At 40.9% G+C, this 25,903-nt stretch overlaps 1 protein-coding gene across 17 annotated transcripts in view; it reads left to right on the top strand.

Moving 5' to 3' along the window:
• Positions 1 to 25,903, top strand: part of epb41a (erythrocyte membrane protein band 4.1a) — a 118,602-nt gene that overhangs the window by 64,752 nt on the left and 27,947 nt on the right. For 13 of the 17 annotated variants that reach the window (XM_034202188.1, XM_034202186.1, XM_034202192.1 and 10 more), the window contains 2 exons: positions 296 to 358; positions 17,239 to 17,409. In XM_034202188.1, coding sequence (XP_034058079.1) covers positions 296 to 358; positions 17,239 to 17,409 — 234 coding nt within the window. Of the gene's footprint in view, positions 1 to 295; positions 359 to 17,238; positions 17,410 to 21,950; positions 25,779 to 25,903 lie in introns of those variants that run through there. The other 4 variants (XM_034202194.1, XM_034202190.1, XM_034202189.1 and 1 more) reach the window with 2 other exon arrangements.

Below are 25,903 nucleotides of genomic sequence, written 5' to 3'. Positions count from 1 at the left end.
TAAAAGGTGAATTCCTGAAGTGACAGGCACACAGCCCTGCTCCTGGTCCTGCTCAGTGCCCTGCAGCAGCCTTTGCATGCAGCATGTGACTTCCTCTCACATTGTGTATGGCTGGCTTCACACACACCAGCTGTGTGTTTATCCTCACTTTCCCTCACTGAGCTGCAACCCCCATAGATCTTTTATGTTGTCATTGCCCTGGTCAGTGCTGCTCATTGCAAATGAAATATTCAAATGTTTGAATGAATTCTGCAATATTTCCACCAGCTCTCCCCTTTTTCCTGATTCTCCACAGAAAAGAGCTAAGAAACTTGAGGGTGAAACTCTTTATATCAGACATAGCAATTTAATGTTGGAGGTTTGTATCTTCATTCTTCAGATCTCTGTTTGCTGTCACGTTGTTCTGCTTGCATGGCTGCTGTGATTCCTTCTGCTTTGAGACCAATGTTTCTTTTTGTTTTCTTTTGCCTTGTTTCAGCTTAACCCTTACCGCTTGGCATGCACTATTTTTCTCTCTGATGCAAGTAGCTTCACTTCGACATTATTTTTGTTTTTCCATATTTCATTGTATAATACAGTATATGATTGGGAAAGGTCAAAGTTGAACCTGGTACTGCAGCTTGGCTGTTGGGACTGGACTCACAACACAATGCTGTTGCAGTTGAAATACTTATATGACTGTTTACAAGAGAAAAACATGCTCTTCATCTGTCTGTAAGAAATATATCAAAGCACATCTTAGTCAAAAAACATACATATTCAAAAGTGTATGGTCCAGATGTGATACATGCGTTTATTATGGTGTGATTAGTTTAAAACAAATACAATGAAATGAACTCTTAGTGATGATCGGCATAGAATGGAAACATAATAATAATTAGAAGAAGAAAAAAACGATATATATATATAATACAAATGATTCCAATAATAAAATGTTGTATTTATAAGGCACAACAAGTGTTTTAGTGCAATTATAAAATAGTAAGCTCTGCTTTATGAATCCATTTGATATTTGCCAGGATCTAGTCTAAAACTGTTACATTCTTCCTCTGAAATTCCTCTGAGAATTAGGAAGCTTTATATACACAGGCGCAGGCCTCTATTAGAGACACATATATATTTGTATATGTCTTCTGTTATATGTAGTACAACAGACTTAATAAAAGGTGTGTTTGTAGGATATGTACATTTGAGCTTTTCCAGCTTTGAAATGTCAAAATGTCTGACGTCCATTTGACAGAGAAGATACAAATAAATAAATGACTTGTTTGTTCTTTCCCAGTCGTGTATCTGTCAGTGAGCTAACTAACCGATTCTTGACCCTGCTGTAGTTTCTCATGTTCCTCATGGTTACTGAACTCTCCCACTTTCATTCATTTACTTCATGATCACCACTCACTTGCAATGTGTTTACTGTCTGTGAACTGTTGTTGCTCTCAGTACTGTGACCACTGTGTCATTATGTGCTGGCTTTATATCAATTCAGAGGAGGGGGAGGACATGTTAATATTGCAGCTTTGTATATTGTTTAATAAATGTACCCCTACTATTAGCTCCATAACACGGCAATAATATGCACAATTCCACCAAAGTGCTAAAACTCTCAGAGTGGGTCAACATAATTCTGCTATCTTATAATGTTCACATATGGTGTCTGTAGCTCAGGTTACGTATTGTAACCCTAGCTCTATAAGCACATACAGTATAGAAGGGTTATTGGACTGCATCACCATACAGAGAAGTCTTTTATGGAAGCAAACAAGAGACAGAAGTATTCGAATTGTATTAGACACCGAATTTATAGCATTGAAAATAATTACTTTGAAAATCATGAATCTCAATTTGTTTTGCTCCGAATTTATCTATGTGAAATAAAAATGAAAAAATTCAAGTTAAAATAATTCGAATGTTCAAATTCAGATCCCAAAAATTCAAGTGAAAAAAATTCGACGTCAAATATTTTGGTGTTTAAAATTCGATGTCAAAAAATTCGGTGTATAAAATTTGACGTCAAAAATTGCGATGCAGCCTCATCCGGGCTACTCAGACAGGATAAGCAATCGAGCCCTAATGCAATCAAACCGACTTCTGGCCTATCAGAGCCAAGCGGCAAACCCCGGGACAGTGCGGTGAAGCCCAATGCTGCAAACTATAGGCGATGGATGCAGATGGGAGCAATTCCCGTAGACCCTATGTTAAAATGTCCAACTTAACATAAGAAAATTAACATGTTTCTAGCCTGGATCTACAAAAACATATTCTGTATATACACTGAACAAAAATATAAACGCAACACTTTTGTTTTTGCTCCCATTTTTCATGAGATGAACTCAAAGATCTAAAACATTTTCTATATACACAAAATAACCATTTATCTCAAATATTGTTCACAAATCTGAAAAAATCTGTGATAGTGAGCACTTCTCCTTTGCCGAGATAATCCATCCCACCTCACAGGTGTGGCATATCAAGATGCTGATTAGACAGCATGATTATTGCACAGGTGTGCCTTAGGCTGGCCACAATAAAAGGCCACTCTGAAACGTGCAGTTTTGCTTTATTGGGGGGGTCTGGGGGGGTCCGAAAACAAGTCAGTATCTCGTGTGAGGGGTAGGATTAGGGTTAGGGGTAGGGTTAGGGTTACGGCCCGTCCACACAGCAGCTTTTGGCGATTTGTCCACCGCTTCCAGCGCGTCTCCGCCCATTGACTTTGAATGGGGATGACGTCACTTTCCCTCGCTTGTCGCCGAACTGCATTGTGGGGGGGCGAGGCGAAGATTTCCAGGATGTTCAGGATTCCAAAGTTGAACAATGTTCAACTTTTGAGGCTGAGCTGGAAGCGACAGCCAATCAGATCCGTTTATGCAAATCTGACAGTTCAAGCGCTAGCCAATCAAACCGCGTGCAAGCTGGGAGAACCAGACCCGCAGTTCATTTCTATATTCCACAAAAATGGAGGAGAAGTTAGTTATTGCGGTAGCAAATCACCCGGTTCTTTATGACCAGTCCCTATTTACTTACCGGGATACAAACCGGAGGAACCAGGCATGGAGGGAGGTGGCAGAGGCAGTGGGTGAAACTGGTAGGTTTTCGCTTGTTTGGGGATTTTATATCCAGTTTACTTCGTTGCTAGTTTACTTCGTTGCTAGCAAGCATAGACAGTATCATTAGCCAGCATGGAATGTAGCATAAAATAGCACCATAAACATTAATCTCATAAATGTTCAAAATGTTAAAAAAATAAATGTTCATCATAGCCCTTCCTATTTGACAATAGTGTAGAAGAACCGGGTTTTTTTGCTTTGTATGTCGGGGGCGGGATATTCATGTGATATTCATGTGATTGGTTGTTGGTCGCGAAATCCCCAAGCTGTCAGACACGCCCAGCTCCAGGATTTTCAAGATTTGGTCAAAGCTGCTGTGTGGACACACCGTTAGGGTAATGTTGTGAATCGAGTGGCCCATGGTGGTGGTGGGGTTATGGTATGGGCAGGCGTATGTTATGGACGACGAACACAGGCCACTCCATTCACAACATTACCCTACCCCTAACCCTAACCCTAATCCTACCCCTCACACCAGATACTGACTGGTTTTCAGACCCCGCCAGACCCCCCCAATTCTTTCACACACACATACGGGTTTTGGGCCGAGGGCGACACCGTACTTCCGGTATCCACCATTTCACACGAGGTGCAAGCAGAATATCATAGTCTATTGCCTTAATCAATATCTAGTCAACTCTAAAATACCACATATATGCATTGGCATGATAATATTATTGTGACAAGTGGGGTATTCACCTGGTGTTTCCAGAAGATAGACGTAGATGCTGCCAAAATCGACCGAAGGCCACTTTCGAGAGTCGTTTTTCCATACATCTGCAGGCAGTCTGTAAGGGCAATCGGACAACCCACACAGCTCTAGTTTACGCTGGTAACGACCTAGAGCACACCCCTCAAGTCCAGAGATGTAATCCGAAAACATGCAGCGATTTCTTCGGTCGTTAATTCAGAAAAAAACCTAGTGCGCTCTGCCTGGCTACGTTACCTAGCTGTTTATATTAGCACCTCCAGAATATTAGCACCTCCAGGAAAATGGCGTATTTCTATATAGATATATGGTGCGCGTTGCATTGTGGGTAGCTCGTGACGTCACTGTGTGTGAAAGAATAAAGCAAAACTGCACGTTTCAGAGTGGCCTTTTATTGTGCAGGCATGAAAATCACTCACCTTTCGGCGAAATTCGCCGTTTTGAATCCAAAATAGGTCGTTTGTGTGATTCATGTAGATCTGCAATAACAATATTTTTGGTGTATGGGGGGGTCTGGGACCCGGAGTAATCTGCGGCCGCGAGCTGTTATGTGCCATCATGACACGCATGGTGTTCTTTTTTTATATATTATAATGCAGCGCGAGCTGTGTGCTCGAGTCTTCCTGCCTGTCGGCTCTGCTGCTCCGCGATGATGGTCTAGCTTCAGCAGCTACATTACCTACGGGTGCGTTCGTTAATATTAACTGTGCGGTCCGGAGTCACTGTGGTACAGACCGGACCGCTGGTGAACAGCTGTTAGAACGGGCCGTTCAGGTGTTCAGAGCAGAGCTCCCTGTCGGAGCGCAGAGCGTGATGTGCACTGAAAAGTTTTTCTGTCGCAATATTATCGTTGAGCTAGCTAGCTAGCATACATTGTCACTATCTGCTAACGTTAGCTTTAGCCTTCGTTTTCTAATAGTTTTTCATAGGCTATAAACGGAGGTGGTATAAGTATAGACAGTGCTTGAATTGGAATGAAAAAGGTGCCAGTACTCTAAAATCAGCAACTTTTTCAAGTCAATTTTATATATACAGCCCACAAACAAGAATTTGGCTACTATAATGCTGGTGGGTTTGTCTCTTTACTACTGTATATTTTAGAAAGGTTCACTGTACTTAACATTTTTTATGATAGGCAGTGGATATGGCTAAAGCTCAGTAAGGTCAATATTAACTGAAAATATAGCAATCAAAGTCTAGATCTTCTGCTGAAGACACATGAAGCAGAGACCTTTCAGGTGAGAGCCCCTCTGGTGGTGTTCAACATTAATGACAAGGAAACAAAGCTCTGGTCAGAAGCATTTTTTATAAAAAGCTTTAACAAAATTAAGTATTTCTGTACATTTTGAATGCAATCTAACTTTCCAACTCAGAAAACGAAAAACGAAAAAGTGCCAAAAGTCTTCTCACATGGCTGAGCTGCTTTGCAATATACTTCACCACTGAAGAATACAAATATGTATAAAGTAAACTATGATGCAATCTAACTTTCCAACTCAGAAAAATGATAAAGAGCATGAACAAAGAACATGTAAAAACAAATGCAAAATGTGCACAATCTAAAATGAGAAACTGTAACTGCAAGTAACAAAGTCTGAGCCATGGTAAAGAGTTACATTGAACACCAAGCTGATCAGATAACTCCCTGGTTGGTCTGAAGTCCTTCTATCTCCAGGATCTGTACAAATCGGCACATTATGCCAAAAGTCTTCTCACTGGGTGAGCTGCTTTGCAATATACTTCACATTGTTAGAAAAGGCTCCAGAAGGCCTTGGGGACATCAGTATCAGGGGCTGGAGCTGGACAGGCTCTTTCATCAGCACTTCTCCTTCCCTTTGCCAGCCAGGACCTCACATACTGTTCCGGATTGAACTGTCCTAGTGATGGTCCATTACATTTAATGAAAACCAGGCTGGACAGTCGGCTGACAGAGAGAGCATTCCTTTTTGCAGTAAGGATATCGTTCATGCAGCTGAATGCCCGCTCACACTCACTAGTGGAGACAGCGATGGTTCGGACTGCTTTCAGTAGAGGCTCCATGGCAGCAGGTGTACGGGATGCCCTGGTTTCCTTGTATTCGCGAAAGCCCTGAACAGTCTCTCTTCTGTCCACTTTCAGCACTTCGCACAAACGTAGCACCTCTACGTCCCCATACTGTACGTCTAACTCCTCTTCAGGCCAACTTCCAGGATGGATAACTTTCATGTCCTGGATTAGCTGATTGTCCCGGGCCTCCCGGCCATGTAATGGGATTTCTCTTGTGCTGACATGAGAGGAGGTTGTGATAGTCATTCTGTGTCTCAGATTCTCTACCATACTGCGGAAAAACTGACCTGCATGAATCTGTACAAGCCTGCCATTCTCACGCAGGGCAACACCCTTGAAGGACTTCTCAGCTAGAGCTGTATGAACTGTAGTCATGTGTGGGCCAGGCATGGTGATCATGGATTCAAAAACTCGTATTTCTCGAGTTAAGAGCCTATCTGCTGTAGGCAGTGTCATCTCTCTTTTTTGGAGTTGCAGAGAGAGGTCGCTGAGCTCTGTGAGCGCATCGTACATCAGTCCCAGATTGCTGACAAACGTTGCAGATGTGAGCACATCATCCAGGCCCTTGTACTTTGCTCTGTCTCTGGAATCCCTGCTCGTGTCGTTTGCAGCATTTGTGAAGTGATCATGAAGCACTCGGTAGTTTTCCCAGACTGCTCTGACGCTCCTTTCACTTGAAGCCACCCGGCGGATGGACAAAACACGCCCTATCACCAGGAGACGCTGTCCGACTGCTTGCGCACACTGCGCTAACTGCCTCTGATTTTTGGGGGAGGCATGGAACAAGGAATAGAGTTTGTCAAAAAAGATCTGGAAATGATTGAGCCCTGAGACCTCCTTGACCACATCCCCAACTGCCAGCTCTAGACGATGATTGGAGCAGTGCCACACAAACAGGCTTGGGAATTTACTACACAACTGGGTAGCAACGCCTGTTCTCTTCCCTAGCATGACTGAAGCCCCATCACATGCAAAAGAAACGAAACACTGACCTAAAAAGTCCTCGTTAAAATCTCTTCCAAGACACTCCATTAACGCCTTTGTGATGTCATCAGCCGTTGTTCCATCCAACTCGATCAGCTCCCAAAAAAACGTTTCGGGCTCAGCATCAGCTAATGCTGAGCGTAGACACACAACAAGCACCGTTTTACCACTAATAGTGGTAGATTCATCGACCAAAACACAGAGTTTTCTTTGGTTTTCTGTAATGTCTTTTGCCATTTTTTTCTTCAGCTCATGAGCTATGTGGTCGATGATTTCGCCACAGGTTTTATTGGAGTGCAAAACCCTGCCCACGTTCAGCCCATTCAGTTTCTGTACATTCAAATCAATTGGCATGTCTGTGAATGGCCGGCTATGTTTGCCAATTTTATATGCCGTTCGAAAAACTCTGATAGTGGTGTCTAATTCAGATTTATGCATAGACTGCACTTGATGTTGAATAGTTTCACGTGAAGCAGATGTAAGGATGTCAGCAGCTTTTACATGGGCTTGTGATTCTTTATGTTCTTTGATTTTTTTTCTCAGGCTAGCTTGTTGTTTGCCCTTGTCAACACCGAAATGAGACACTGCACACTCACCCCATTCAGTTGACAGTTTCAGTCCTTGTCCAGTGTGTATTCCCAAAGATTTGACATCTCTGCATATCCGACATCCTAGCTTCTTATCTTTAAGAAGGAGCCATGCATTGGTCTTGCAAAAATATTGCACCTGGTCCGTTGTCCAGCAGTCAGGTGCATCGCTTTGCCCGGTGTTGGTGGTGGCAGTTGTGCCAGCAGCAGCTAACTTTAGAGGCTCTGGAGGAGGCGGCGGAGCTAGTGCTAATGCTAATGCACTAGAACTTGGAGCAGGAGGATCAACCAAAGAAAGCTCCCCATCAGACACAATTTCCAACACAGGCACAGCATTCTCTGTATTTGAAGTTTCTTCCGGCGACAACCGCTGTCTTTTTGTGCTTTTATTAATCCACGCTAACATTTTAGAAATGCTAATTTGTGACGTGACTTGCTTTCCTTCTCTCGGGGGCGTGCCTGCTCTGTTCTATCACTCTACATAGCCACCCACTGGGTGGGAGTTGCACTGCATAAACACAACACACGTGCATCTAGGTATGTAAATTGTAAAGCATTAAAACATGGTTTTACTAACAGTTTTCAGTATGTTGTTACTTCGGCATTATTATTATTATTATTTTTAAACGTGTATTACTATTAAATCACGGTCAAATAGGTTAATTTTGACATAGTCGTTTCCACCACAGTATTTACATGGAGAATATAAGCCCCGCCCCCTCTCCAGCACGTTCTGTTTGAATGACAGGAGTAAACAGCTGACAGCCGCTGTGAAACTCCAGCGGTTAGAGCGATGAGAATGTCCGTTCGGCACCTCATGACGCATCTACTGAGTACCGGGCGGCTGTATATATATATATATATGGATGTATAATAAGAACGGCGGGAGAGTGTTGAGTACTGGCACGGTACATGAGTACCGGAGTACCGCCAGCATGCCGGTACTGAGCAAGAAGTGCCGGTACTCCATGGGTCAGAACCAGAAGTGCCGGTACTGCGTACCGGTGAGTACCGGCCCAATTCCAGCACTGAGTATAGATCTTGTACTTGAGTAAAAGTAGAAGTACTCAGATCTTGTACTTGATTAAAAGCAGAAATACTCAGATCTTGTACTTGAGTAAAAGTAGAAGTACTCAGATCTTGTACTTGATTAAAAGTAGAAGTACTCAGATCTTGTACTTGATTAAAAGTAGAAGTACTCAGATCTTGTACTTGATTAAAAGCAGAAATACTCAGATCTTGTACTTGAGTAAAAGTAGAAGTACTCAGGTCTTCAACACTTGATTAGATTTCACATCATTCATCCACATCTGTAAAGTAACTAAAGGTATTAATACATGTAGTGGAGTCAACGTACACCATTTACCTCTGAACTGTAGAGGAGAAGAAGAACAAAGTAGCAAAACATTGAAATACTTAAAAAAAGTACAAGTATCTCAAAATTGTACCCAAGTATAGTACTTGAGTTTATGAATGTAGTTACTTTACACCAGATGCCATAAAGATAGAAAGCTAAGCCTTGCACAGAGGCATGACAATAGATTTTCAAAATGCTCAACAGTGCTGCCAAAATTATAAACTGACTGCTACACAATTAAAATAAATGCTTTTATATATTTCTATTAGATGTGACTCTTTAGCGTTTCTGTTATTATTAACACTGCTGCTTTAGTTGTTCTGACTGCTAAAATCCTCTGTTATTCCTCATTTTAAAGCCGATATTCCATGGGGTCGGGGGGCTCGGGTCCTTGTCACCTTTTCCATACCTGATGAGTTTGCATCCCTGATTGTGGTCAGCCTAAGGCACACCTGTGCAATAATCATGCTGTCTAATCAGCATCTTGATATGCCACACCTGTGAGGTGGGATGGATTATCTCGGCAAAGGAGAAGTGCTCACTATCACAGATTTTTTTCAGATGTGTGAACAATATTTGAGAGAAATGGTTATTTTGTGTATATAGAAAATGTTTTAGATCTTTGAGTTCATCTCATGAAAAATGGGAGCAAAAACAAAAGTGTTGCGTTTATTTTTTTGTTCAGTGTAGTTAGATTCCCCCTTCATGACAACGGGACTGCTGCTCCTAGCTCCTCTGTCTCACGGTTAGCTCCGTGATGCTACAGCGGCTCAGCGCATGAGGAGAACACTACTTGAACTCGGCAGTGTTTGTTGTGTTGGCTCCTGGTGGACTATTCGTCCTGCAAATATAGGATTTATCTGCGGTTGAAACAGACCGTCCATGAATGCAGTTTCTTCGGTAAGTCAACCCTGCGTACTTTATGTTATGTTACTGGTGTTTTTATTAAGCTAACGTTAATGAATGTTTAGAGTTGGGTTAGCATTTGAGCAATCGTAGCTCCATCTGTGCTAACGATGCTATGCGTAGCATCCAAGAGTGTAAAACATTAAGTGGGATGCTACTGTATACCAAAAGGCTTCTGTGCGAGGTTGCTAAAATAAGGTCATCTTTGTACGTTAGATAGTTAGTTTGCTATTTAGGTTACTGTATGCATTGTTAAGGTTCATTTAAATTCGCTATGCTCTACTATAGCATAAAATAGACTAGCTAACTTCAACGTATTGTTGAAGAGAGGCTTAGTGTATATTAAATCAACCTCACAATGAAATGTGTGTATCTTTAAAATATGAACGTCACATTTCAAGATGGTCCAGAAATAACGCTCCCTTAGATATTGTAATATGGTTTGTTGAACTGGAGTTATTTATTGCAGCTAACCGCCTATCCGACGAACGACCCAAACATTGTTGTTTTTAATATTATTAACAATGCCTCTTTTAATTGTATTATCATCACACTTGAGAAACAGCCTTATCGTGGCTGTACAACGGAACATGTAACTTAATGCCTGCATTTAAGGACGATGAATAGCGTAGTCAATGCTTTAGTGACAAGGAAATGATTTGTTTAAATATGATATATAACGTTATCTGTGACTTCAGTGGAAATTAAGCTTATCCATTGCATTGCATTTGTTCAATAGGTTTGTGTCTTACCCTTACGTGTGTGATGCATATGAATATGGCATATGAAAACAAATTAATTTGACTGACTCATGAAAACCTCATCCAAAGTAACAGTAAAATCAATAGGACCTACACAATAATACTCAATCAAACTGATACAGTATAAGGACTGTGATATCCAGCCATTTCTTAAGTATAACAATAAGATTATGACCTGTTTTTAAAAGAAGGCTAAAAAGTAGTTTGCATGGAAAGAAGTCTGTAACCCACGCATGTAACTTTACATCTGTTTGTTCAAAGTGTCCTTAAGGTGATCCAGACAGGCTGGACCAGAGGAGGAGAGACAGATCTGGACCAGAGGAGGAGAGACAGACCTGGACCAGAGGAGGAGAGACAGATCTGGACCAGAGGAGGAGAGACAGATCTGGAGTCCTAACAGCAGAGAACTTCAGCACGGATTCCAAGGTACACCTTTTTCATACTTTACAAAGAATGCATAAAGTAATGACTCTAATACACTGATATACATGCCATTAAACATGACTGAGTGAATACTAGATCTCCTACACATCAGTGATGTTGAGTGGACTTTCTTAGCAAAAGGTTACATTTACATTTTACCAAGCAACATCACTTTTTTGTTCAACTTTCACATTTCAATGTATTTAAGGCAAATATTATTGAACATAGTGAGAGCTGCGACCCTTTGTCTTTCAGTGAGACAACCGGACAGAGCAAGCTTCTACAGTTGCACTAAGTTTTGATAACCGTTAAATATGAAATACATTTATTTCAATGTTGATGAATTTAGAACGGTTTATTCATAATCTGATTATCTTTGCAGTCCACTGTTGGATTTAAAAAACACATTCAAATAAAAAAATCATTATATTTATAGCCCCTGAACAAACAAACACACCTCTTTCTTAAATAACACACTTGCTCTGCAATAATATGTTTTTTGATATTTCTGTTAGAAAAGGACATGCCTGAGAGACAGGACTGCTTCACCATGTTCTCTTTCTCTGAGGGTCCAGAAGAACATCCAAGAGGGAAAGGAAAAGCTGATGTTATGAGATTTAAGAGCAGTACAGGACATTCACTAAGAGACACTTGTATTGTAACACAAAGACCTGCACACTGAATAGTTTTCTAGTCTAACAGGAACTTCATTTGTGTTGTTTTGTGTTTTACGTTGCACCTCAGAGACAGTGTGATTATTGTCAGGCCTATAAAGTTGGGCAAAAAAAAAAAGTCAGCTGATCAAATGCATTTGCCTCACTTTATAAGCTTCACATCACTTGTGCCTTGTGCCGCCGAGTTTGGAACGTCATAAATAAATGGTACCAATCTTCAGTCAGATGTGAATGTGTAATCTAACATTTTCAGCAAGAATGACGGACAAAAGGAGTGCAAATACAATTTATTGAAATGTGAACTAAAAGTTATCAAGCATGAACCATCACCATTTTTTTTAAATAAAAACGAAATAATATACATAAGTTACACTAAATGTGAATCTGTTAATTGACAGGCTAGGCCTGTGCAGGTGGTAACAGCTATGCCCAGCATGGGCTAAGTTCTGTAGGTGCAGCTGGTGTAAGTCCTCCTCCATCAGGTCTGCAGGGTCTTTCCCTGCGAGGAGGACTCCTCGCAGGGAAAGACCCTCAGCCCTCTCTGGCCAAAGCAACAGACAGGACGTTCATAAAGCTGAGGTCTCCCCCAAAGTCTCTAATCATCCATCCTGTGAATATGAGAGGGGGACAAATAGTGTAATAGATGCTTTGGACAATAAGAAATATAAAGTTAACTGTTGAGTTGCTCAGTTTTTTAGATTGACAGGGTTTAATAACACAAACAAAAGGAGAGAAATAAAGATTGGTCTTTCAATAAATTGTGTTGATTTTGTCTTTTGAATTGTTTGTCTGAAGTCAAGTAGCTAGAACTGTTACTTATAGTTTGAATGATACAGTCTGGTTATAATGTGTGGAGGAGGCATCACAGGTCCAAAACAAGATATTTTGTTTTGGTAACATTTAAAAAAAAAAAAATCTCTTTTCCACTACACTATCTTGAATACTTTAGTTTTTACGTCACTACATTTATCTAACAGCTTTAACATTGTAAAGGTGTCACTTCGGACTAATTATGACAGCATGTCCTACTCAGAGCCCTAGAGTCTCTAGGGCTCTGGTCCTACTATTTTGAGAGTTTGAACAAACCAGACCTTCATCTGTTAATGTAGAAAATAGTCAGCACATTACACCATTATGAAAGTAATAATTAGTTAGCTTATTGTTCAAATGAGCTCCAACTACAACAGTTAAGTCAACTCGTGCATCGGTAATAACAATAAATCAAATGATATAATATAATAGTATAACTTGTGTCTACTTTAACAACACTTTCCTAATGATACTAGCATACTTTTACTAAAGTAACATTAACATGTTTAAATGCAGGGCTTTTGTAAGAGAGTATTTCGTATAGTGTAGCATGGTCTACTTGACTTATCTAACCGAAGTGATCGTTACGTTACTTTGCAAACCGTCACCCCCAACCAACCAACCCACACACACACACACGTTGTGATTCACTTCAATTAATGGTAACGGAGCTTGCTAACAACAAGGCTACTTCACTCATTTAGCTAGCTAATGTAAGATACAAATGCTGTCGAGCCCTCACTGCTTGTAAAATAAAGAGCACAAACTGACAACTTACCCGAGCGGCGAGCCACGCTGTTCTCCGTCATTTTTCTCCCGGGTTGTTGTGATCACATGACTGACAAAGCCGTGCTCTGATAGGCCAGAAGTCGGAGTTGCATTAGGGCTCGATTGCTTATCCTGTCTGCGTAGCCCGGATGATGCTGCATCGCAATTTTGGACATCGAATTTTATACATCGAATTTTTTGACATCGACATTTTTGACGTCGAATTTTTGGGATCTGAATTTTACGGTGGCCCTGAAGTGCAAGACACTACAGCATTTCAGAAAACACCACAGCATTTCACAAAACACAACAGCATTTCACAAAACACTACAGCATTTCACAAAACGCCACAGCATTTCAGAAAACACCACAGCATTTCACAAAACACAACAGCATTTCACAAAACACAACAGCATTTCAGAAAACACCACAGCATTTCACATTGGACGGAAAGGGTATTCCTTTAGGGAGAACACTTCTTGTTTGTGATTGGACAGAGCCAGCCAGAGAAGCACTGCTGTGATTGGTTGTTTTTGCTGCCAGTCAAGAAATGACGCTACGTGATTGGTCAACACCCGACAGCGAAATATGTCCCAACACATCAGCCGTTAGCACACACTCAGAGCTCACAGCTCCTCATATCTGTTCAGAAACTGGACAAAAGTTAAACATGTACAAACCACAGACTGTCTGTGTCATGGCGAATACAGTCACTGCTTTATTTATGTCTGTATGACATTGTTGTGAGAGTGGACGGAGCAGCTACAGGTTAGTTTAGCCTGATGGATCCGATTCCATTCAGAAAACACGCATTTTAAAAGCTTTTCGCCTGCCGTCTTATCTGCAGACTTGTCAAAGCGTTAATTCATGGTTTTTACTAACCGTTATCAGTATGTAGTTACTTTGGCATCACTTTGAAACCTGTATTACAATTAAATCACGGTCAAATATGTTCATTTTGTTGTAGTTGGTATCTCCCATAGGATTTACTTGGAGATACGCCCCGCCCCCTCTCAGCGCCTCTTGTTTGAATGACAGGAGCAAACACAGCTGACAGTCGCGGTGAAACTCGAGCGATTAGAGCGATGCGAATATTGGGTGGTCTACCATAGTATTTACATGGAGATAAGCCCCTTAAAAACCATGAATTAATAAAGCATTAATTCTGTGTTTACTCCTGTCATTCAAACAAGACGCTGGAGAGGGGGCGGGCCGGCCGTATCTCCATGTAAATCCTATCGGAATCGGATCGATCAGGCTAAACTAACCTGTAGCTGCTCCGTCCACACTCACAACAACGTCATACAGACATAAATAAAGCAGTGACTGTATTCACCATGATATAGACAGTCTGTGTTTTGTATATGTTGAACTTGTGTCCAGTTTCTGAACAGATATGAGGAGCTGTGAGCTCTGAGTGTGTGCTAACAGCTAACGGCTGATGTGTTGGGCCAATCACGAAGCGTCATTTCTTGACTGGCAGCAAAAACGAAATGCTGTGGTGTTTTCTGAAATGCTGTGGTGTTTTGTGAAATGCTGTGGAGTTTTCTGAAATGCTGTGGTGTTTTGTGAAATGCTGCGGCGTTTTGTGAAATGCTGTTGTGTTTTGTGAAATGCTGTTGTGTTTTGTGAAATGCTGTGGAGTTTTCTGAAATGCTGTGGTGTTTTGTGAAATGCTGCGGCGTTTTGTGAAATGCTGTTGTGTTTTGTGAAATGCTGTTGTGTTTTGTGAAATGCTGTTGTGTTTTGTGAAATGCTGTGGAGTTTTCTGAAATGCTGTGGTGTTTTGTGAAATGCTGCGGCGTTTTGTGAAATGCTGTTGTGTTTTGTGAAATGCTGTTGTGTTTTGTGAAATGCTGTTGTGTTTTGTGAAATGCTGCGGCGTTTTGTGAAATGCTGTTGTGTTTTGTGAAATGCTGTTGCGTTTTGTGAAATGCTGTGGTGTCTTGCACTTCAGGGCCACCGTAGAATTTAAACATTCAAATTGTTTTCACTTGAATTTTTACATTTTTATTTCACATAGGTAAATTCGGAGCAAAAACATTTAGATACATGATTTTCAAAGTAATTATTTTCAATGCTATAAATTCGGTGTCTAATACAATTAAAATACTTCTGTCTCTTGTTTGCTTCCATAGTCTTTGTCAAAACATCAACACTGTAACATATTCACTTTCTGTGGATTATATTAGAACTTTTATTTGTAAATCTAAGTTTAGCTTTTAAGTTTAAACACATTGTACCTTAAAGCCTATAGTTTTGTTTTCAACAACTAAAAGGTACCTCAGTCTGCTTCTGATATGACATGTCACCCCCCTCTTCATGTGTCGGTACTGTATGTGTTTGCTTCTTCAATTCTGCCTGCCGACTATCATACTGCATATGGTATACTAACATATGCAGTAGTTTACCCACTACTTGGTGGCCACTATCAAACTGTTTATTCAAATTTAAAAATATGTTTAATAGCTTTCCAACCATTACAGCCTGCAGGGCAGACCCGTTTTCTCTCTGTGTCCGGTACTCACACACAGCACATGTTAGCTGAGCTTAGCTAACAGCTATGCATGAGCCCTGCTTCTTGCTTAAAGATAGCATGCAGAGCATCTGAACTGTAAGTGTAGGAAAAATATGTATGATTTATATTCCATGAGGAAAAAAAGACTTAGTCTGCACACTGATTTCTACAAATATCCTACATTTCTTCAAGATCCTCTCAAGGTCAACATTAATGTGATTAAAGGTGGCTGTATACAGGGCGGTCTAAGCCATTACCCAACCCATCAAGAATTGTTGGCAACCTTTATTAAATCTCAGTTTGGGAAGATGAAGTAACATGTCCTCATTGTGTATCTTTTATTGGAAAATATATTCACAGTTTTTTGCTGATTGGCCTCAAAGTAATACAAATAATGAGCTCAGCAAACAGAAAGCTTACCTTTAGGGAATGTGTGTATGTTTCAGCCACAATTATTAAAAAAGAATGCACACCAATTTAGCTTTAACCATAGTATTTAATAATAATGTTATATATGAATGCTCCTGTTTTGGTTAAGTTAACACTAAAATATGTTGCGAGCAATAAATAAATAAAGTCACCTTTCCTCTCAGTTCTTCTGTACTAGTCTGACATGTTTTTGCAAAGTATATTAAATAATAAAACTGCACCAATACATGCACTATTATTGTGAGTATTTTTGAAAGAACAAGAACATAAACAGAATTTGTATTTATGTAAAGCCTGTTTAGTTGAAATTCACTAAGGTTACCAACAATTCTGGAGGGCACAGAACATGAACAAAATGATACTTCTGCCACATAAACAGAAATAACTCTTATTATCCCTTCACCATTACTACACAAAACAACATTTTCCTAAAAGAGGCCTTCACAATATTAAAAATCATAATCTCTTCATGTTTTTTAACAAATGTTTGGGAGCTTGCAATATTCAGTGTACAGACTTCCTCTCATTTTCCTTTATACTGCCTTGCTGAGGGGGGGTGAGTTCTACCCTCACCTCCTGGCTCACACCTGCTCACCATATGCAGTTTTTTAAGAGAAACACGACACCTCTGTGTTCTGTGACCTTTAACATCTCCTCTTGTTGGCATTGATGATGCACAGTAATCTGTGAGCCAGTGAAACAGTAATCAGAAGAAATCCTCTGCTGCTTTCTTTCTGTTATCATCAGCCAGACAAGGGGGATTCAGAAATGCGTGCAAACTCATAATCTCCAAATGCTTGGCTCAATCATGGATCATGGATGACAGACAGCTGATGCAGTCTGGTGTCGGGTTTCCCTTAAATAATAATTGTATTCCATGACCTCAGCATGTCATTGAGGAAAGGCAGGCTTTATTAAAGTAGTAGCTGAACTAACGAAAAGCAAAAGAGAGCAATTTTCAAGAGATTTAAAAAAATGGCAGACTGTTCTTACGATTTCGTTTTTCAATCTGGATGATTCATTTTTTTTGGCTATTTGTCACCTTTAATTTCTTTCCATGTTCTTCACTTCCTTTTCCTCTTCCTTTCTTTCACATTTTATTCAAACATGTTCTATCATTGTTTCCCTTCCATCTGTTCTGACTTGTTTTTTCTTGTTGAAGGACCTGGATAAGACCCAGACTGGGATCATGCGTCACCACACGAGCATCAGTGAGCTGAAGAGGAGCTTCATGGAGTCGGTGCCAGAGCCTCGGCCCAGTGAGTGGGACAAACGTCTGTCCACCAACTCGCCTTTCCGCACAGTGAGCATCAACGGCCAGCTGCAGCCAGCGGTGAGTCCTGCTGCCTGGGGAGGAAACTCTGCAGATATGCTGTTGTTTCTCCTCACTAGACACCAGAACATACACTGTCAGCTCAATACATAGAGCCTGACAGTATAAAGCTTCCATGTTGTTAAAAGTGTGTTTTAATGAGATAGCTATGCTAGCTTGCCCTGCTTCAAACCTTAAGGTGTGTCTCAAATCGCCTACTTCTGCACTTACATGTGCTATTTTGAGTAATGCAAAGTATGGCAAAATACACAACGGTCATGGTCAAAGTTCAGTGTGGATCAATGGACACTAGAAATAAGAGTTATGTGGGTTTTTTGAAAATGTAAGTAATGTAGTCTACACTATACTTCTATCACAAAGAAGCCACCATTCATTGTAGAGTGGTAAATTAGCAGTGGCGAACCGTGTCTAACACAACTGGACCTTCTGTAGACACACACACACACACATACCCCCCGCCCCCCCCCCCCCCTCCCCTCCGCGGCATTATAATGTCCGTCTTTCCACTGAATTGTCGTCTTGAAAAGGGTACTCACAACAATTCCGCAACAACTTCATCTTCGCCTGTTGCACTTGTCATTTCAACGTTAAAAACAATAAAATGGCATGAATTGCTTCGTCGCATTCTAGATCCTCTGTCTCGAGCCAGTTAACTAGCGGGCCTTCTAGAATACCCTGGAACCGAGGGAAACTCTGAAAGAATACGCCCATTGGCTACAAATCAATATATGATTGGTTGATCAAACTGTCAGTCCAAACGTACGCTCTCATTCAGTTCAACGGCCAGGGCATTCTATCAAGGATGTAGAATACCTTGTTGAAGGATATTCTACCCAGAGACCCAGAACAAGATCTGATTGGTTGCTTTCTTTTCTAACACAAAACCACTGAAATGCGTAGTGCATGGTCCGAGAAGGACAAACAAATCAACGTAACACTCTAATATTACAGATCAATAACACAGATACGATTCTCATTTATTCCTTTTATATACATTTTATTACATTTTATTTATATAATTAAATCGATTTTTTATTTGTTTTATCTGAGTGTTCCAGGGTATTCTCTGAATACCTTGAAGGCCCTGACGGTTCGCCACTGGTAAATTAGCAGTCTAATGATTTGTTACCACAAAGGATCGTGGCTAACAGCTAACAGCCGCAACAGTGAGGGCACAGCAGCCATGTGCGATTTGAGACGACACTTCACAAAATTCACGCACTGCTTTAGTGTTCACAGTCTTTACTGCATTACTGAGATATAGTTTAAGTAAAGGCAGTGTAGTTCACCTGAACAAAGTCTTGGTTTAAATATGGTATGCTGGCCAACAAAATAGCTGTATTGTATTATTTTAAATTAATATTTACAATTCCCGGTTTTCATTCAGAATGCTCTATGCATATTCTGGAAGTCCCAGGTTATATGTTCTGGGATTCACCTTAACTGTGAGCTCAGATTAGCAGTCATCACAGTTTAATGTTTGCACTTAAACTCCTGGACTGAGCAGATCAGTACCCTCAGATTTTGTATTTGTTCATTTCATTTACAAATCTATGCTCATAGATTCTCTCCCCTTTTTCTCTTTTACACAGTTAAGCCCTGCTTCCCACAGCATCTGTTTTTTAAAACATAAAAGTCTGGGCCCGTATTCACAAATAATCTGTAATACTCTTATAGAGCTACTAACATATCCTCAGATTCTAGTAAGGAGTCAAAGTTAGGGAGTGATTTAGGGTCTGTGTTAACTTGAGAGTAGGATGCTCCGAGGTGTGTGTGTGTGTGTGTGTGTGTGTGTGTGTGTGTGTGTGTGTGTGTGTGTGTGTGTGTGTGTGTGTGTGTGTGTGTGTGTGTGTGTGTGTGTGTGTGTGTGTGTGTGTGTGTGTGCGTGCATGTGTGCGTGCTTGCATGAATGCTTGCGTGTGTGTGCAGGGCCTTTAAACACACATTTGTTTAAAAGCAGGCATAATGTAAACATAAAACCAAATTAAATATTAAAGGTATTCAAATTAGATTTTAAATAGTCCCTCCATGTGATAGAAACTTAGAGGTTTAATAAACTATTTAAGAGCATTTCCGTTTTTATTGTTTTTATATTTACATATTACCAAATAAAGATTTAGTCAGAATAGAATACAAAGTGTTAATCAGGTCTTAGCAGTCTTCAGGAGCCATAATGTACATTCCCGAGGTTTTAAATGATAATATGTACAGACTCGCATGGTCTTAGTATGTCTAGTATTAAGCATTATTATAATACATATATTGTTGTTGTGAAGAGTATGGTGACGTCCACAATGCACTCTGTCAGCTGTACACCGATCCTCCACTTAGTGGTGCTGTTGGCTTTCTTCATATCATTGCACTGCTTCAGCAAGACTGTAGCTGCAGTCACACACTGAACACACCAGACACAGCTGGTGGATGGATATTTGGTGTGTGTGTGTGTGTGTGAGAGTGTGTGTGTGTGTGGGGGGGGGTGTCCACAGTACCTGCATACAGAGTAGTTGATGGCGTGTCTGAGGTAAAGGTATTTAATGTGGTGCTTGGCGGAATATGCTGCAGTAGATCATTACTGTGCAGCGTTTCTTTAGGAGCAGTATATTGAATGGCACCTGGAGGCTATGGCCTGTATGACTGATGACACGCAGCTTCACCAGATTGTGCTTAGCGCGACCACAAGGGATCAGTATGCTTCAAACCAACAAGTTTGGATTAAGTGTTTCGGAACATGTAGCGAATGACTACTTTCATATTCCGATGTAAAGCTTGCAGCCACCAATAAGGATACAAAGTGATGAAACTACAAATGGATGCAAAGGCCCATACTTCTCCTCTAAAGCTACCTTCACATGACCAGCGGGAAAACTGCTCCCTGCTGATGTTGCCGTGGTTTCCCTGTGGAGAGAGCAGTGCCACCAGACTAAATTGCCAATACGCTCAAAGTTTTAATTATTCTGACCTACCAATCAGATAACAGCTCTAAAACGGCACATCCTAAAAGGTTTTTTTGTACCTATAGTACTACCAAACAAAGTAGGCATTTTCTTTGTGCCACTGCATCTCACAAATAAACAAGGACATTTAATAATCAGAGCCCGCAATAAAATAAATCAAGTTTCACTTTAGTTTTTCAAGTAACTCAACTCTAACTCACTAGTCACTCACTCAGCATCATCAGACAGGTTTTTAAGAATATGAGAATGTCCACATTTCCAGGTAAGCTGGGATGTTTGGGCATTTACAATATCCCCTGCTCTGGAAAAAACTCTCTCGCTTGGTACTGATGTTGCTGGGACAGCAGTGGTCGCGTTAACCGAATATTTTATTTAACAATGACGGAAAAATCTGAAAGCAGTCTGTCATTTTGACAGATTAGAACAAACTCGGAACAGCGCCTACGTTTCCCCGCAGCGAGGCTCTGGTGTTATGCATGCCCCCCAAAAGGAAATCATATCGTTTCCAAACCATACTTTGCCGTACAGATCAATACATGTCTGGGAGGTTTTGCTTTACGCTGTGTGCGCTCCCGCGAGGTGCATGCACACACGGCATAACACCGCCTTCCCCCCCGTTGACAGTTCAAGAGCGTGCTCTCTCGTGAACTGTTCAGACCCGACGGGTAATAAGGGATTATGACGGACATTTTACGATCCTGTCTGTCAAAATGACGGACAGCGAAAAAGTCTAACGCCACCTCAGTGGGACGGAGAGATATGCTTGTCCTTTTGTGTTCTGTTGTTTTATGTTCATGATGTAACCTACTTGCTGCCATGTTGGACAGGTATCCCTTGAAAAAGAGATCGATGATCTCAAGAGGCGCATTCACACCGCAGTACTTTTCCCACAAAGGTTCATGAGAACTTAGTTCATGAGAACTCTTTAGTTCTCATGAACTAAGTACAGATCGCGTTCACACCGGAATAAGTCCCTGGGGGAGGATTAGGCAAATGAAGCCGCTGACGTCACTTGTTCTTCTTCTGCTTTGGGTTTACTGGCAGGCCGCAAACCACTTCACGGCGTATACTGCCGCCCAAAGTCCCCGGCCGGAAGTCCCCGGAGTTGGGGACTGGCTTCAGTAGAAGCTGCTGGGACTCCCAGCTAAAATGGCACAAAAAACACATCTGAAAAACTGATGATTTTATTATTTTATTTGTTTGAAGCATACTAGATCTCTTGTAGGATCTCCCCCCCCCTTTAACTCTAATGTCTTGGTGTCATGTCTGTGAATGGCTGCGGCTGCTTTGTCATTGTGCTTGATCTGCTGATTAATCCCATGGCTGGGTTCATCCCGATAATGTGTTTGCATGACTCTTGTGCCTGATATGATCAGTGAAGGACTGAAGAGAAAAAGAACACAAGATAACAAGCTACAGACCAATGACTAGAAGCCAGAGCACTGACCCCCCCCCCTCCTCCCTTCCTCCTCATCTGTCTCACCCTCCACCCTTCTCTGTATCTATCCCTCCCTGGATGTCTTTATGTGTTTTTCTGTGTCTATCTCTTGTACCTCTGTCCTCATGTTCTCCCATTCCCCTTTAAAGACTGGCCCTGCTCCCCCAGTCAGATCCCCCCCACCAACTCCATCCTCTTCCACTCATCCTCCTCCATCCTTCCCTGCGCCTTCCAACAATGACAATGAAGGTCAGAGAGGATCTCCGTCCTCCGACCTGCCAGTGTTGCCCTCTGGCTCTCGGCTCACCTCTACCCACGACTTAAAGACACAGTTTCTATCCTAGACTCGAGGTCATGCACAAAAATATTCCTTTATATAACTCCAAAATCTAGCCATAACAGCACTTTTCTTGCTGAAAGCAAGAAAAGTGCCATTTTAGTAGTTTCATATTATTGCTGAATGCTAAGAATTCTGATGACACATAAGATAGAAAAGTAGAAATAGTCGCTGTTGCATCACAATGGTTAAAATTCCCACTGTCTCCCTGAGCAGTTCGATTCTTTACACAGATGTTGCCTTGTGTGCAATAGTACATCCTTACCATCCCTATTGTGTGCAGTGCAGAATCACCTTAAAATGCTTTTCATGGTGAGCTCCTCCAGAGCTCCCGTCATCTGAGGTGCCCAGAATGTTGACAGATTGGTGGTATTTTAAAAAGCAGTGCAGAAGAAAGTGTTTTCTGGTGTTTCTTTCTTTCTTTTGGCATTAAGAAGACCTTGCACTGCCAACACTGTATGCACTAGCTATCAACCTAGCTGCCAGATGTATTATCCCCAGTACACTCCTCTCTCTCCCCCCGTTCTTCCTTTCTTCTCATTCTGCTGCTGCTTTGTCAGAGGGGTAGTGTCCTTTGGACATTTAGACATCAGGTGTTTTAGCCATGTTGCCAGTAACCAATCATGCAATAGTCTTCCTGCAAATATTAAACACAAAATGTTTCACAAAACAAACACATAAACAAAAAATAATATTACCCCCCCTCTCAGGTAATAAATACCAAGTAACTTCTGACTTTGTGATTGATAAAAACATTTAAAACCAATAGAGATCAATAAACAGAGGACTGAATAAAACAAGAATAAAAAAAAGAATAATAAAACAAAAGAATACAAAAACAAGAATAAAACAAATATATAATAAAAACATATCAATTAAAAGATCAATAAAAAAATGGGGTATTCAGTTGGCACTTTAAATATTACGTTCTCTGCCACCCTCAGGTCTTACATTTTTTTTGTAGTAGTAGTTATGACTGTAGATTTTGCCAGCCGAGATATTATTACTACATTTTACCACCTCTAGCTAGCCATCTGATTAGCTTAGGCAGAATCATTTCAAGGTCTCCCGCAGATGAAGTTTAGAACAAATTCACAGAGGTTGACTCAACAGTTCCATTGAGAATCCTGCTGAAAGGTGTTAAATACTGTGTTTGATGGTTTAAACTTGGTTTCATGCTTCATGATAGTGCCTGGTGATGATGCAAACAAATAGGCTAAAGCTACACAACCTAGGAAACAAATAAGCATCCTCATCTGAAGATACTGTAATCTGTATAGAAGTCACGAAATAAATGAACATTGTTCTGCTATTGCATTGTAGAGCTAGTTGTCTCTATACTGCATAAAGAAATGTAAGTTAAAAAAAGGCATTAGGAAACAGTTTTTCTTTGTAACACATTGCCGAAATGCATAATAAGTCACTCGACAAGGGTGAGGATGAGTGGATATCTTTTATGGATATCTTAACTACAAGATGTTAAAGCTGGGCAGGCATTGTTAATATGGAACATCATCAAAAAAGAAAATAACATTTTATAGTAATTCAGTTAGCAAAATGAATAGTAAAATGTATTTATAAAGCGCTTTTCACGGACATAGTCACAAAGTGCTTGACAAAGCATTAAAACATTATACAAATGAAGAAGAGTGCTAAAAACACAATACATTATGAAATACACAATCAAAACACAATAAACAAACAAAACACAATACACAATCAAAACATAAAGCTAGTAAGCCAACTAACTGAAAGAGTTCTGATAAGGCATAGATGTCATCATTGTGTATCGTATCCAACAGAAATGTTAACTTCACCACCTCCATCAAAGTTCAGGCAAGATCGTTAATCATAAACATTTAAAATAGTAGTGTTTCATGTGATGTGTTAGTGAGCCATTATTATTCTATAAGCAGTTTTTCATTACAAATGATATAAGTTCTACTATAATGTTTGACTATGGATGGATGGATGGATAAGCCAACTCAAATCTCAAATGAAATGCTGCTAAATATTCAATCAGTGCTACAGTAAACATAACTCTCCTGTCAGGCTGTGGACACAAACACAGCTTAACCTCACCACCTTAGTCTCTCCTGCACAGATAGATCTTATTGATAGCTCTCAGTTTAGGCCTTAGGCCTTATAGCTGCAATATGGGGGCAATACATGATTGTTCTGTAATTGATGATCATAAAATATATATTTGGATGTAGTGATACATGACGACACGGACTGTGAGTGTAACCTTGACCTGTCAACAGTTCAATGTGTTGACGTGTGTGTAAACGCTTTTATAGGCAAGGCTTGAGAGACTGCTATGGTAGGGTCTTGGACCATATTGAAAGGGATAGTGACACCAGTAGTGATGGTGTGTTAGAACATTTAGAACAGAAAGGCCACCCTCAGATGTGTGGTGCTGCAGGGAAGACACCTTGAACTGGGGTTCTTTTTCAGTTTTTTTACAGTTCTAAAATAATTAAGATTCTTACGTATCTACAGCCGTCTTTACCAAGATCATGTCAGATCAGTTTTTTGGTCTTCCTGAGGTAGGGACGTTTGTCTCTCTCTTTTTAAAGTCTCATTGTGGTTTATAATCCGCCCAATGATGGTAGTTGCATCGTCAGACTTCAAAACAGAGTTCTCAGAGAACTTCATCAGAATGGGGGTTACTGCCACAGGCAGGTTGTAATTCCCATAAGATACTGCAGTCTTTTGAGATATAGGGTTGATGGTGGCTTTCTTGGCACAATACAATATGCTGCGTAGTATGGTTAAATGTGATGGGAGATGATAGGGTGCTTTCTATTCTCTGAGCTAGGGGCCCCAGCAGAATTCAAACTGACAATCGTGAAAAAGGGCAACCCCGATGGCAGGATGTTCAATGGGAAATGTAATGGAGGTGTTATACCCTCTAACAATCACACAAGGGTTACAGTAAAGCACAAAGTGTTATTTTGATATATTCAGAGTTAAAGCCAAACTGCTCAAAAACCGTCTACAAGTAGTCCCAATGTAGACGATCAAAGGTGTTCTCAGCATCTACAGATTATTTATCTATGCTGTTGGATAAACCTTGATAACGCTGTTGTAAAGTTCTTACTATTGAAATGGACTAGGTTTAAATTGCAACAACACAAAGTATTAACCAGATTGATATGACACTTATCCACCCAGCATCTTGACCTTGGCATAAACAAGTTGGAGCAGCCTTGGGTAATTCTAATGACAAACAGATGGAGTAACTGCTTTATTGGAGGAGTGACTGTTCATGTTAGTTCTACTGTCAGATATTACACCTTATTTAAGAACTGCAGGGGACCTCTCCATGCTTTATACCCCCCCCCCCCCCCCCCCCCGCTCCCTTCCAGTACCTTACCTCCAACATCCCCTTCCTCCATTCCCTCATCCCTCCACCCTCTTCCTTCATTCTCTTGTCAATTGACCATATCCCACGTGTGTGTGTGTTCATTGTTATCTGTCTCTCTTGGTCTGCCGCTGCTGAGCACAGCAAGGACGGCAGACTCTGTTCGGACACAAGGTAAGAGCCTATAGTTTGTCCCCGACGCCAGTGGGACCACCGCTGTACAGAAAGGACTGCCTGCTGGAAGACGATGAGGAGGAAGTTGATTGGGATTGGGTTGATGATGATGATGAGGAGGAGGAGGAGGAGGAGGAGGAGGAGGAGGAGGAGGAGGAGGAGGAGGAGGAGGAGGAGGAGGAGGAGGAGGAGGAGGAAGAAGAAGAAGAAGAAGAAGAAGAAGA

This window comes from Gymnodraco acuticeps, unplaced genomic scaffold (genome assembly GCF_902827175.1).
Source record: "Gymnodraco acuticeps unplaced genomic scaffold, fGymAcu1.1, whole genome shotgun sequence".
Lineage (NCBI taxonomy): Eukaryota > Metazoa > Chordata > Actinopteri > Perciformes > Bathydraconidae > Gymnodraco > Gymnodraco acuticeps.
Note: the sequence above shows the minus strand (reverse complement) of the source record. Positions and strands in the feature narration are given on the sequence as shown.